Consider the following 12,939-nt stretch of genomic DNA (forward strand, 5'->3'; position numbering starts at 1 on the left):
CAACTTGATATGTTTCTCTTGCTGATTTTAAAGATCCACCCACTCTACTTGAAAATAAAATATTTGGTTTCCTAAATGTCAGTCAGGAGAACCAGGGCATCAGCCTTCCTTGCCAATGTTCACTCGATAGTTGTATGTCTGTGTATCAGAAGAACATGCTGTGGTTCTACCACGCTCCTGTGTCAGATTTCACTTAGCAAATTGAAAAAAACCCTAAACAACAATAAAACACCATATCCCAAGCATCACCCCCTCCCTTCTCCATGAACAAACCAACCAACCAAACCAAAAAAACCCAAACCAAAACAACACTATGAAATGAAAAGAACCCAAACCCTAACCGGATTGCACTAAAGAAGTGTTCCACTTAGTTTCATGGCAGGGGATAAGCAAGCTGTATTGACTCTGGTATTTCTAACCCCCGAGACTGGTTTTAGTCTAGGATGTTGTCATCTGGGAAGAAGAATCTGCATTCACATCACACAGGTGCTGCACTCCAGGGCCCAGGACACAGGCTCAGCCCCTCCATGCTGGGCTGGGCAGGGCACAGGGCCTGGCAGCCACAGCACTGTCCCCTGCCCCCAGAGCAGCCCAACACCCTCCCGTGCATCCAAGGCATCAGTAAGGCACAGGGTCCTTTCTAAAACAGGTTTTAGCATGTCTGTGCCTCTGGAGCTGTGCAAGTAAGACAAATGGTTGGGGTTTAAGAATTTCCTACATCAGTAACCCTCCCCACCCATCACTCCAGCCCATCTCAGCAAACAGAACAAACACCCCATACCTGGAGATGTTTCCATGCCTGAATTATTAATAAAATAAGCATGATAATAAATAATCTATGTTAAGCATTTTCTTACCCTTTATTTTTTCATTATGATCAGAAGAGGAATATGATTAACAGCAGTTTAAACTTTAGCAGTACAATTTCAGTATTAAATAGAAAACTACACTGCAAGTTGATGTGTTTTAAAAATGGTTATGTATACTCTAGCCTTAAATTTATGTATCAAATACAAGTAACTCAATTGTTTCTTGCCTTGACAATTAACATATCTAACAGGTTTCAACAAGCCAGACATCCATCTTTTCCATTAAAAAAAATAAGCAAGCACACCAACTCTTATTCATAGCAAGAGGGGTAAAGACTCAACACTTTCCTGAGTGTTGCGCAAATAATAACAGGTTCAAGAAAGTCAGTTAAATAAATGTAATGATAAACCTAAAGCTAAGCTGGAGGACCTTTTGATTAACTTCATATTTCATATATTATTTGCATCAGTTGAGAGCAACATGAGTTACAGAACTTCCATGAAAACAAGCCACTTACAAGCAGGTGTTTAAGCTTGATCAGTTTATTAAAAGGATTATATGACACGGTTGCCTGCAATAGCAGGGGACTGGATCTGATGACCCAGGAAGTTCTTTCCAGTCCCATGTTTCTAAGCCATGCACCAAGTGTATCCAGCCCACACTTTCACATTTGGAAAAAGCCAAAGCCACACACACACACTCACAGGAAAAAAAAGTTTTAAAAAAATTAAAAAAGACCTTGATGACACCATTTCATTTTTCTAGTTATTCACTATGCAGAAGGGAACAGAGCTTAAGTCCTGTACAGAGGATACATTTACTCGAGGTTGATGTGGTACTGAAGTCAGTTAATAATTAGATACCTCCAGGCAGATTCAGTTACAGGGCATACCAACACTGCACACTGCCAGACAATTTCTAATCAAGCCAAGAACCTCTTGCAGGATGAGGTCTCTGCTAGCAAGCACAGAGCACACTGAGTAAGCTAAAAGCAGCTGTTCTTAGGTGAACTACCCTACCAACCATGAGTGAATGACAGATAGATGGTAAGAAGCATTTACCTACTAGACAAGATCTCTGCACACCCAGGCAGAAGTAATTAGTTCAGAGCTGCAACCATCCTTCCTACCTTGCCTGTCTCTTGAGTACGTTCTCTTTAGTAGCTGGTCTACAGAATCAGTGCAGCCATTCTCAAGCACTACTAAAGTAGTAGTTTGCAGCTGCTATGCAAGAATCTACTTTCAAATGGTAGTCAGACATTCCCATCATCGAGGCCAGTTTGCTTGGACAGCATTCACAGCCACGGTACTAAGCCTTTGCAACAAATAGATACCTAAGCAATTGCCTACATTCAGCCCATCTAACTTTTAGGCACTTGGTTAAGGTGTCTGGGCCCTTTGTCACCCAGAACTCCCCCCACCCCCCAGGGGAAAAAAGAATTACTGAAGGCAGGCAGTCTCAATTGCCTTCTGGAGGTGTCTCTTGACTCCCCCACTGAGCAAATCAAGCTCTTAACACACGCACCTCAGTTAGACAGGATGAATGGAGACCTGTATCTCTTCCTAGAGATGGTATCAATATTCTCCAAAACCAAATGCAATCAAACAACTACGGTTTTCAAGGTTTTCAACCCATTACATTTGGAAACAAAAACTTACAGTCAGTAATTATGCTGTAGTCCCTCCCTCCCAAGCATAAAAGCCTTCCACATGGAGGCTCTGCTTAAAAAAAAATAAGAAAAAAGAAAGAGAAGAAGCATTCTTCTTTCAGACAAAGAAGAGTGCACACGGCTGCTTTGCCACTCATTCATGGGGAAGCTGAAGGATCAGAGAACACTTATTCAGAGAACTGGAATGACTAAGCACTGCTAGTGCATGCAAAGCAGAAGTAACAAGATCGTTTTTAAATTAACCCTAGTCCTCTTCTCCACCCCACAAAATTCATGCAAGTGTTTGAAAAGTCAAGACATAATAGCCCCGGTTTCCAAAAAGGCTTAATTTGGTTTTTTTAATATATACTGTAAAATGTCCTTTTGATTTCTTTCTGCGGGCAGATAAATGCATTTTTGGCATGTTTGAGAATCACAGATATCTATGAAGTCCATGCTGTTTAAATTCTCCCACTAGTTTTTATAACCTGTCAAAAAAACATAAGCAACCTATACATGTTTCCCCAGTATTGACATGCATGCTCAGAGCTCTCCACTGTAGTGAAATGAGGTGTTACTTCTGTGCTGATAGTTGACGAGTCAGCATTACACGACTTTGAGACCAACTAAATTAACATTGTCGTAATATGAAAGGCAAGCACAAGTTCATTTATTTATAGCAAAGGTCTTGGGTTACAGGAGGTCAGTTCTTGCCATCTTGAAAAGATAGGGGATAACTTATTGCATACATGTGCATTATAATTTAGCAGCAAGTCATTCATAGAAACACTTCCTTCCTACTGCTTTTTTGGTTTATTATCTCAATTATATATATATATTTTAACTTTACAAAGCATTTAACACCACCTTTAAGTTAATGGTCTTTTATTGGAAAAAAAAGACTAGCATTTACAACTTGGAATGGACATAAACTGTAATATCTTGAACAGCAATGTTGATAGTTGTGCTGAAGTCCACAGGCTACTCCGCCAGCTCCAAGTCATGGTACAGAAGGTTTTAAAAATATGAGAGTCCAAAGATGCTCCCTTGGTGAAGGTTTCTTTTAAAAATTTTGTGAACGGTAACAGCCTGACACCCGTTTCACTATAGTGCAATGCAGACAATGTTAAACCAGTATTTTAACACAGACATGCCATCCATAGTTAAGATCATCCTATTTTTGGAGCACACTGCTACGTACAGGAGAACCATTCAACCTTTAGGGCATTTTCTTTAAGTTTTGCATCCTTCAACCATTTTGCTGCATACCATCCTGAGGTATAAACCAATTTTAAAGTAAACCAGCTATGACAATTTATACTACAAATTGAATTAGAATCCACTATTGAACAAGAGTGGATCCTTTAGGTTTTTTTTTCCTTTTAATACACATGTCTGACTGTGCTCAATTGTCAAGCTGCATGCATGAAAAACTGGCCAGCCCAAACAGTGTAATAGTCATTAGCAAATGGAACTTTTGAGTTCACTAAGTGCTTCCTTTTTTTTTTTATTTTCAAGGTAGTACAATTATTTATATTGTAAAACTGATGTTTAACTTTATCTTTTAGGGACAGGACCACCAACCATTACATGCAGTTTGTGGACAGAAGGTAATTTGACATTCAGTTTTGCTATACAGAAACAGAATGAATAAATGAACATTTTTTTTTTGCAAGAGGTAAGTAAAAGATTCAATTTGATTCTTCTAGAGGAAAAAAGGTGTAAAGGAGGTCTCTTCACTTTGCAGTCATCATCTGTACGAATTCTGAAAAGATAAAAAGTCACTGTGATTTACTGTCTCCAGCATACTTCAAATCAAGAGAGTCTAAAACACAGTTGAAATAAAAAAAGCACCTTTCACTGCAGCTATGGTTTTGTCCACAGTAGTGAACAAGCAAATAACTACTATCACAAGTATTAAAAATTAATGCCCTATGCAACAGGCTCTCCTCAGTCAGAATAATGGTTTTGAATCAAGACAAGCATCTTTTTACCTTCATAGTTGACTTGCCCATCCCCATCAATGTCTGCTTCTCTGATCATTTCATCTACTTCTTCATCTGTTAGCTTTTCTCCTAAGTTTGTCATAACATGGCGTAGTTCTGCTGCACTGATATAGCCGTTGCCATCCTATGAGAAAAGAGTTGCACAAGACCATGAACAACAATCCTGAGAGTGACCAACGTGGAAACTACAGCTAGGTTACAATAGCTGCTTCTGAAGCAGCCTTGCAGCTCTTGGGACAGATGCACAGACCTGGCACACTGCACACACTGCAGCATGTATCAGTCCCACCGCCTTGTGAGGCATGCATGACACCATATCCTTCCATACAATTATTGTGCTGCAATAACAACTGCATGCCTGACTTGTAGTTCTGATAAGGTATTTTTAATGTTTTTTAAGAGCTTTCAAAAATAAACACAGAAACAAAACAAAAAATGTTTTTGTTTAGTCTTCTTTTTGGCCTTGCTTAGGCAGCAGAGATCCACTTCCCCACCAGTAAGAATGAAGTCAGCTTTCTCTTGTGTTAACACTACCAGACTGCAGCTGACTATGTTAGGCTTTTCAGATGAGATGATAAAAAACAGATCAAAGAAAGCATTTAAATTCTACTCATAAGGTGTTTTGAGAAGTTTTATGACAAAATTAAGAAGAGAAATTCTAGAGTCTAGAAACACTTCTAAGCCAATGTCCCCATTTGCAAGATCTAAACCTAGAGCTCACTCTGAGCCACTTCAGAAATTCCATACACTGGAAGAATACACTATCTTAGAGCAGGATATGGCCATCAGCAATATATAACCTACCTCAGTGGCTTTAACACTAACCTTGTCTGCAGAAATACCCCCATATTTTCAGCACAGTACTAGAGACTGACACTTTTTTTCTAGAAAAAGTAGTAGTAAAGTCTTCTTCCACACATGCACTTGCATTAGCTTTACAGCTGCACCAGCCACTACTTCACACAATTCTTGTACAACATCTGTCATGTTCAAACAACCCAAAAAGGAGAACCTCTGTTCTAGAAAATTGATATATGCCCAGGTATTCTTAAACAAGGTCAAGGGGGCTGAGCTCTTAAATTTTCATGAAAGCAACCTCAAATTTCACATTTTGAAAAGAGAACGTGAAATACTTCATGTCCCTCCAAATACTGATGACATCATCTTGGCCTCAAAATCTTCCATAGGGTAGTACAAAACCATGTGTATCCATGCAAATGTTTCCCCATTCCCCCCAAAGCCAAAAGGTAGAGAAAAATCTCCCTCCTCTACCCACACATCTCAAAAAGCCCCACCCCGCCCCCTCCACCCCCACCAAGCATTAAGGTCTGCTAATCTCTGTTTCTAAGGAAAGGCCAGAAAGTTTTCCTCATGGATGAGCCTAAAGCTTAGACCTTGCTGTATAAAGCAAGCAGAACCCAGCTGCAACAGTTCTGGTTCTATATTCAGAACAATCTGTTATGTTTCCAATTCCTCTGTTTCTACTAGAGGACTCTTTCTCCTTCTAGACAAGAAGAGAGAAAACACTAAGGAAAATATAGACATCATTATTGCTTTAGAAGAGTAGCTGTACTTTCAGTAATACCTTGTCAAAGACTCGGAATGCCTCACGGATTTCTTCCTCGCTGTCTGTGTCCTTCATTTTTCTGGCCATCATGGTTAAAAATTCAGGGAAGTCGATAGTGCCATTGCCTTAATAAAAAAAAAAAAACTTCCAAAAATTAAACTTCCAAGCTTTTCTTCACAAAAAAACAAACAAATATTTGGCATTTGACTTAGCTAGGGACAAGATTGCCAGATGCTCTGTTAACTGTCCTTATAGATGAACTGGTTCCTCTCTCTATATTGCTACCACTGCCTTTTTGCCATTGTAACACGCAGCAGCCACTCTGTTCCAGCACAAAATCAACTGCTGCCTTCTTTCCAGGACAAGCCACACCATTTGCCACCAAACCCACAAGTAAAATGCCAGTTTGATGCATCAAGGTTAACCAATAACAAGACCTATTTTTACTTCAAATAACTCCCACAAAATCAACCTTTTAATTTTTTTATAATCTCTCAATTGTTGTGTCTTCCAGGAAGAACACATATTAAGCTGCCATTATAATCCAAGGTTATCTAATATTTGGGAACATCACTCATAACTAAACTGTAAATACTTTTTTCTTTCTAAAAATTAACTACCTTACCAACCAAAGTTGCACACAACAAGGACAACAAATGGGCAACAAGGACCTGCAAATTCCAGTGACACGAGAAAAGCTGACATTATTTGTTATTACTGATAAGCTTAGCTGTAGGTGCTCTTACAGGTATTTTACTGCAAAACTGAAAATCCCTGCTGACATCCAGGCCTCACCCCTGAGATTAAGCTCTTCATTCAAAGCAAAGATTTACATTTCAGGCTGCTTAAAGCTAGGGAAAATGGTGTAGTGAAGAAACTAGATTTGTATAGTCAGGATTCAGCTCTATATGCCAAAAAGGCACATTAAGTACTTCACAAAACCATATTAAACAGTTCACTGTTCAACTAAGATCCACCCACTGATTTAAAGAAGGATACAAATTCATTGTGTAACTAATGAAGTTTAAGAAAATCCTTGCATCCTAGGGATTCTACCCTGAGACATACACAGCTATTTATCATCATGGCCAGCTTTATGCACCAGTAAAATACAAACACAGGTCTCACACTCAGTTTTGAGAACAACCCCAATGAACATGCAGAAGAATAGCAAAGCATTCTGCTGTAACCCAAATTTAAACAGTTGGGCAGGCACACTTATCTGAAGTCCTCAGTCTCCTTCTGTTTTAAATCCACCAGAGCAGCATTTGGTCTGCAGCCTAAAGAAGCTACACAAACTCTACATACCACTGCAGACTTATCATTTATCAGCTTCTCCAAAAACCTAGCTGTTAAAGTCAACTTACACTTTTTTTAAGAAAGTAGTTTACTTATAAGGCCTCATAATCCAGTAATTTATACTCTTGCCAATATACTTTCACTCTTCTTTTACAATATGGTTAGAGAAAAATCACTATCACAACCAACACACATGACTAGAAGCTTGACATCCTTGAGCAGGGGAAATATTATTCCTTTTTAAAACTGTTAGCCTAGGTGGAGTTCAGAAACACAACATGTGTTTCAATATGGGCTCTCTGGTGTTCCTTTTAAATAATTCTGTTATTATTTTATTTTTTTATTAATCTTTATTAACCTAATTTTTATAATTTATTATTTATTAACCTAATTATGTTATTATTATATTATCCCTTGATATGGGAAGGGTTTTCTGCCTTTACCTCCAATAGCCCCTCTCTATCTATTAGGGATTTAATACATTAGATTATACACTCCTCCTGTTCTGCTGAACTTCCATTGAAAACACTATTCCACTTCTAACACATTTTTGCCTTAGCCAAAACCACAGACATTGGTAAAACTATGGGCTGACAAAACACATACAGAAAAGTTGGATGGAAAGACAGATTAATGGCAGGTCAGGGCAAGTCAGAGAGCAATAGGAAGCCTGTGACCCATAAAATATTAAAGACAAATAGCATAACTTTGTCTCTGCCCATTGCCTGTTTTTAGTCTCACGAATACTGCTGCCATCTCTGACATCCTTCTGAGTTTAGAGTCTATGCAGCATTTTGAACCTGCTGTAAGAGCTCTATGTCATGGTCTTGCCAAGGCAGTTCAAGCCCAGGTGTGGAGGTCATACACAGTAGAGATGATCACAGCACCTTCCCAACACTTACCATCAGCATCTACCTCGTTGATCATATCCTGCAATTCTGCTTCTGTTGGATTTTGACCCAGTGACCTCATGACAGTTCCCAGTTCTTTTGTTGTGATAGTACCATCACCATCTTTGTCAAATAGGGAAAAGGCTTCCTTGAATTCTAGAGGCAGAAACAGTCCCAGTGTTTAGAGACATCACCAGCATGAGAAAAACCAGACTAAAAATACACTCTACTGACAAAGCCTGGCACAATTCTAAGAAACATTTTCTTTTTCTATCTAGCTGTCCCTGTATTGAGAGAATTAACACTCTCAAACACAAATTACTTACAGTACCAACACATAATTTTCACAATAAATTCAAACTTATTTCATGTGGCTATTTATCTGCATTTACAACTCTGCAATTCATTTCCATGCATCTGCATCTTGCCTGAGGCACACTTGCTCCACAAACAGCAGCTGTCTGAAATAAGGAAAAGGAGCCACTGGGTTCCCTTAACAATTAACAGACAGAGAACAAAAGCATTGTCATTTACCACTTATTTTCAAGTCAGCCACAAATGGGGGACTGGTCTCCAGAAGGTCAAATAATGCTCCTTCTCCTGACCAGCCTGAATTACAGGCAGTTTATTAGAAGATTTATTTAAAAGACACTGGCTTGTAACAATGTGCAATAAACCAATCTCAGGTTTATTTGTTGCCATTTCATTTGTAATTGATCTCTACTCTATTAAAGAGTACCTAGGCCTCCTTTGGCTCTAAGTAGTTCATTTGAGTCTAGCAATTATTTCTGTTTGCCAGAAATCTAGGAGAACTTGGCTCAAGTCTGAACATCTAAAAAAAATATCATTATCTGTAGTCCAAGGAATAAGAAGTCTAAATTAAGAGGGAATGAACCAGTAATCTTCCAGAATATTTTTGTCTAGTTTTTTTTTTTAGTTTGGGATTTTTTTCAGTGAGTGCTTTTCAAAAGTGGTAGTACAGATTTAAAATTGTCAGATGTTTTTTTCCACTATGCTTGAGATAATATATTTTCTTTTAGTCACAAGAGCTAGGAAAAAAAAAAAAAAAATTATCATCAAAACACTTACCAGCAATCTGTTCTTCAGTCAGCTGATCAGCCTACACGAAGAATAGAACATTTTAGAATAATGTTTACCGCTAGCTCTGTCAAGCCATGAGGCACTTCCTTTCAATTTCAGAAGTGATTTATCATTACTTTCATCAAGTCATTTTCGAACCCTGGAATTCTGTCCCTGCACGGAGACTGCACTAACCTACACCATGCAGCTGTTTCCAAAAGTATACAGGCTAACTTGGTTTGAACCTGCATATGAAGCTAACGCCATCCTGCAACTTGGTGAATCAATTGGGTGCAGTGAAGGAGACAGGGCAGGCTCCTTGCAGTCGGTCAGAGAGGCACAGAACGCCCCATGCCCGGTGTTTGGGGTTGCACAGCACACGGCACTGCCAGCAGGGCGGCGTGGGGGCACCGCACACGCGGGGGCTGAGCGGCGCCCACGGCTCCAGCCCTGCCCTCCCCAGCTCACTGCAGCAGCCTCCAGCCCTGTGCCAGCCCCACAGGAGCGGCTCTGCTGCAACGGTACAAATTACATCTCCGTGTTACCGAGATGTTCGCCACCTCTGACAAAGAAAATCGTATCATTTTTCCACTCAGCCAAGCAGTTTAAGGTGCCTCATCCTGACATGCAGGTTGTTCTATATATATTTTTAAGTGGCAAGATTTAAAATGTCTGTTTATGACCTCCTGTACATCAAGGGGCACTGCTGCATACAAAGATATACAGCCCAGTGGGCAATCAAAAGGGCTTTCTAGAGCTTGACTGTGATAGCCACATCCTTCCAGAAGCCTCTCCCTATGTATGGATAGAGCATCACAAAAAGCTCCAGTTTGGACTCAAAGAGCTAACTAGGTCTTTATGGAAAAATATGTATTTTCCTAGTAAAGAAAAAAAGATAATTTTACATGCTTAATCATAGATACTGAAGAATACAAGGTAGTAACTTGTTTTAAACACATTTTACTGGACTGTTTTTACAAATAGAACAGAGAATTTTGTAGGTCAGAGAAGGTAGCCATACCCTTCTTGTCCTAAAATATTAAGTATAAAAACCATCTAACTGCAGCAAAGAGCAACAAATACAATGGAGAATTAATCAGCTATGCAATGTTAAGGGAAAAGGATAGGGTTGAAAATCTTCTCTATATGTTAAGGAAAATACACAGATGTCATCTGTAACTAAGTAAGGGGTTTCTTTTAAGCTCTGTATGTAATGATTAAACAATTCCCCGCATGCAGTGTGTTGGAGGAAGGAGAAAAGGGTAAAATAGCTAAAGACAGTCTTCTTTAATAACTGCAAAAAAGCTTGTGCTCAAAATCCGCCTCGACTTCCTGCACGCTTTGTGATTTTCCAGAAAATACGAGGTTTCACTTAAAGATTATCTAAGGAATTTACATAACAGACTCACTGCCCTGCAGAACAGGAAACAGAGCCACACCTTGGCAAAAAACCTCCAGCCCACAGCACCAGTTCATTGCCCATTAATCAGAGCTCGCTGAACGTTTCTAAAATCATATTTCAAGTGGAAAAAAAAAAGGAACAAAAAAACCCCCGCAAAATAAAACCCCAAAACCTTCGCACACCCGGTGATGCCCGAGGACACAACCCAACCCTACATTGCCGAGGGGTTCACCTTCCCGAGCAACAGGCACAGCCACTAACTATACCCTAAGCACAGCTACAGGACAAAGGTACCCAGCCAGGGCTGGAGCCATCACCCCACCCAGCCAAGTCATCAAATCCCGTCCTGGTGATGTCAGCCCTCTCCTACGGGAAGGGGAGATGCAGAGGCAGGGTCGAGGAACACCCACATTGCCAAAAAGCGATTAGAGGTCAATCTGCAACTGTTTCTCCGTTCTCGTAGGAAGCGAAAAACCGCCGGGGAAATCCCAGCCCTTCCTCTCGCTGTTTTGGGAGCACCCGGCAGATGATGGGATGCGCTCCGGCGGGCATCGCCCGGCCGGCGGGGCGGGAGGCTCGCAGCCCGCCGGCGCAACAGGCGCCCTTCCCGGCCGGCAGCCACCCACTGCTGCAGTGCGTCCCCGTTTCCCCTCCCTCCCTCTCTCTCCAGCCGGCAGCCACACCACGTCCTCATCATTCAACCGCGAGGGCGCCCGGGCTCCGCGGCCAGCTTTCCCTCCCCACCGCCTTTCCTCCAGCGGGCGGCTGGGGCAGGAGCTCTCCCCCCGCAGCCCCTGGGGAGAGGGGAGGCTGCGCCCCTCCCGCCCCGAGCCCCCATGCAGGAGCTGGGCCGCTTCCAAGCGAGCAACTCGCACAGCGCCCCGGTCCCCGCGGCCGGGGGGTGCGCGGGGGCCGGGAGGAAGAGGAGGAGACATGATGTAATGCAGACAGCGATGGGCTTCGCCGCCGCGGCTGCGTTTTTTTGGGGGGGCACTGGGGAGGACGGCGGGGGCGCAGTAGCTGCAGCGCGGTGCCCTCCCCCGGCCGCCCCCCCGCTCCCTGCGCAGTGCAGCTGGTGCCGGAGCCGAGCGGGATCCTCGCCCGCAAACCCGCGCCCCGCCCCGCAGCGCGCCCTGCCCGGTGCTGGGGCCGTGGCCCCGGGGAGACGAGCCCGGCCCTTTCCGCAGGGGAGGGAAGGCGAGGCGGGGCGGGAGGGCGCGGGGCCGGGGCGCCCACACGGCAGGCCCGGGGAAAGGGGAAGGAAGCGGCGGAAGAGGAAGGGCCACAGCTCCGCAGCGATCCCGCGCAAGGCGGCGGGGGGTAGGGAGAGGAAGAGTCCGCAGCCACCAACCCGCTCACCCCGCGGAGAGCCGGGCGGGAAGGGCCCCCGCGGGGCTCCCCCCACCCCCGCTCCTCCCCGGGGACAGCCCGCCTCCACCAACCCGACCGTCCCCAGCTCTGCAGCGAGTGCACTGCGCACCAGCCCCCGCCCCAGCCCGGGCACCCCGTGCCGGTCCAGCGAGCGAGCGAACGAACGAGCCCCCTACCATGGCGCGGCGGCGGCGGGCCCGGCGGCGGCTGCACGAACTGCGCGACCACGAGCGGCGGCGGCTGCTGCCTCCTCCCGGCGCGGCTCACAGAGTGCTGGGGCTGTGAGCCTGCGCCGCCCGCTATATACGTGGGGCTGTATCCCTCCGCCGGAGCGGGGCCCTTTTCCCTCCTCCCGGCGCGCTATGTGCGAGGTGACTGCGGCGGGCGGCCCTGCCCCCTCGGCGGCCCGGCCCCTCCCCTCCCCCGGCGGGGCCGCTCCCGCAGCCTGCGGCCCAGAGCCCCCAGAGGGGCGAGGGCAGCCCGGGGCCGGCCGTGGTTCTCCTCTGCCGAGCGCTGGAGCTGGCGCAGCCCGCGGGTCCCTACCGGGTCCCCGCCGCTCTCCGGGCTGGGACCCCCGGAGCGGGGGCATCTCGGCCAAGTTGGTGCTTTTTGTATTTTCTAGACAGCATCCCCGCCGGCGGGGCGGGCCTGCGCCCCCCCGGGAGCCCCGAGCGGCACCTGGGAGAGGATGATGGCGCGGGGACGGGGAAAACGTTAATAAAGGACTCTTTTTTCCATGACAAGACGTGTGTGACAGCGACTGTAAAACTAAAATGTTGAAGCGAGCACAGCTGCCTTTTTATTGATCACAGGGCTTTTGTCAAGCACCAAAATCCAGGCGACAGCGAAATTTAATCCAGAATCGG

The 12,939-nt window shown here is 44.3% G+C and overlaps 1 protein-coding gene across 1 annotated transcript; it reads right to left on the bottom strand.

Annotated features, from left to right (window-relative positions):
* Positions 1 to 835: 835 nt before the first annotated feature.
* CALM1 (calmodulin 1) lies at positions 836 to 12,465 on the bottom strand. Its single transcript, XM_064715322.1, has 6 exons — positions 12,250 to 12,465; positions 9,310 to 9,340; positions 8,233 to 8,376; positions 6,050 to 6,156; positions 4,453 to 4,588; positions 836 to 4,223 (listed from the first exon to the last, which is right to left on the bottom strand). Exons 1-6 carry the CDS (start codon positions 12,250 to 12,252, stop codon positions 4,195 to 4,197), a joined length of 450 nt encoding a protein of 149 aa, XP_064571392.1. The 5' UTR covers positions 12,253 to 12,465; the 3' UTR covers positions 836 to 4,194.
* Positions 12,466 to 12,939: the final 474 nt, after the last annotated feature.

The sequence above is a fragment of the Zonotrichia leucophrys genome, chromosome 5 (assembly GCF_028769735.1).
Source record: "Zonotrichia leucophrys gambelii isolate GWCS_2022_RI chromosome 5, RI_Zleu_2.0, whole genome shotgun sequence".
Classification (NCBI taxonomy): Eukaryota; Metazoa; Chordata; class Aves; order Passeriformes; family Passerellidae; genus Zonotrichia; species Zonotrichia leucophrys.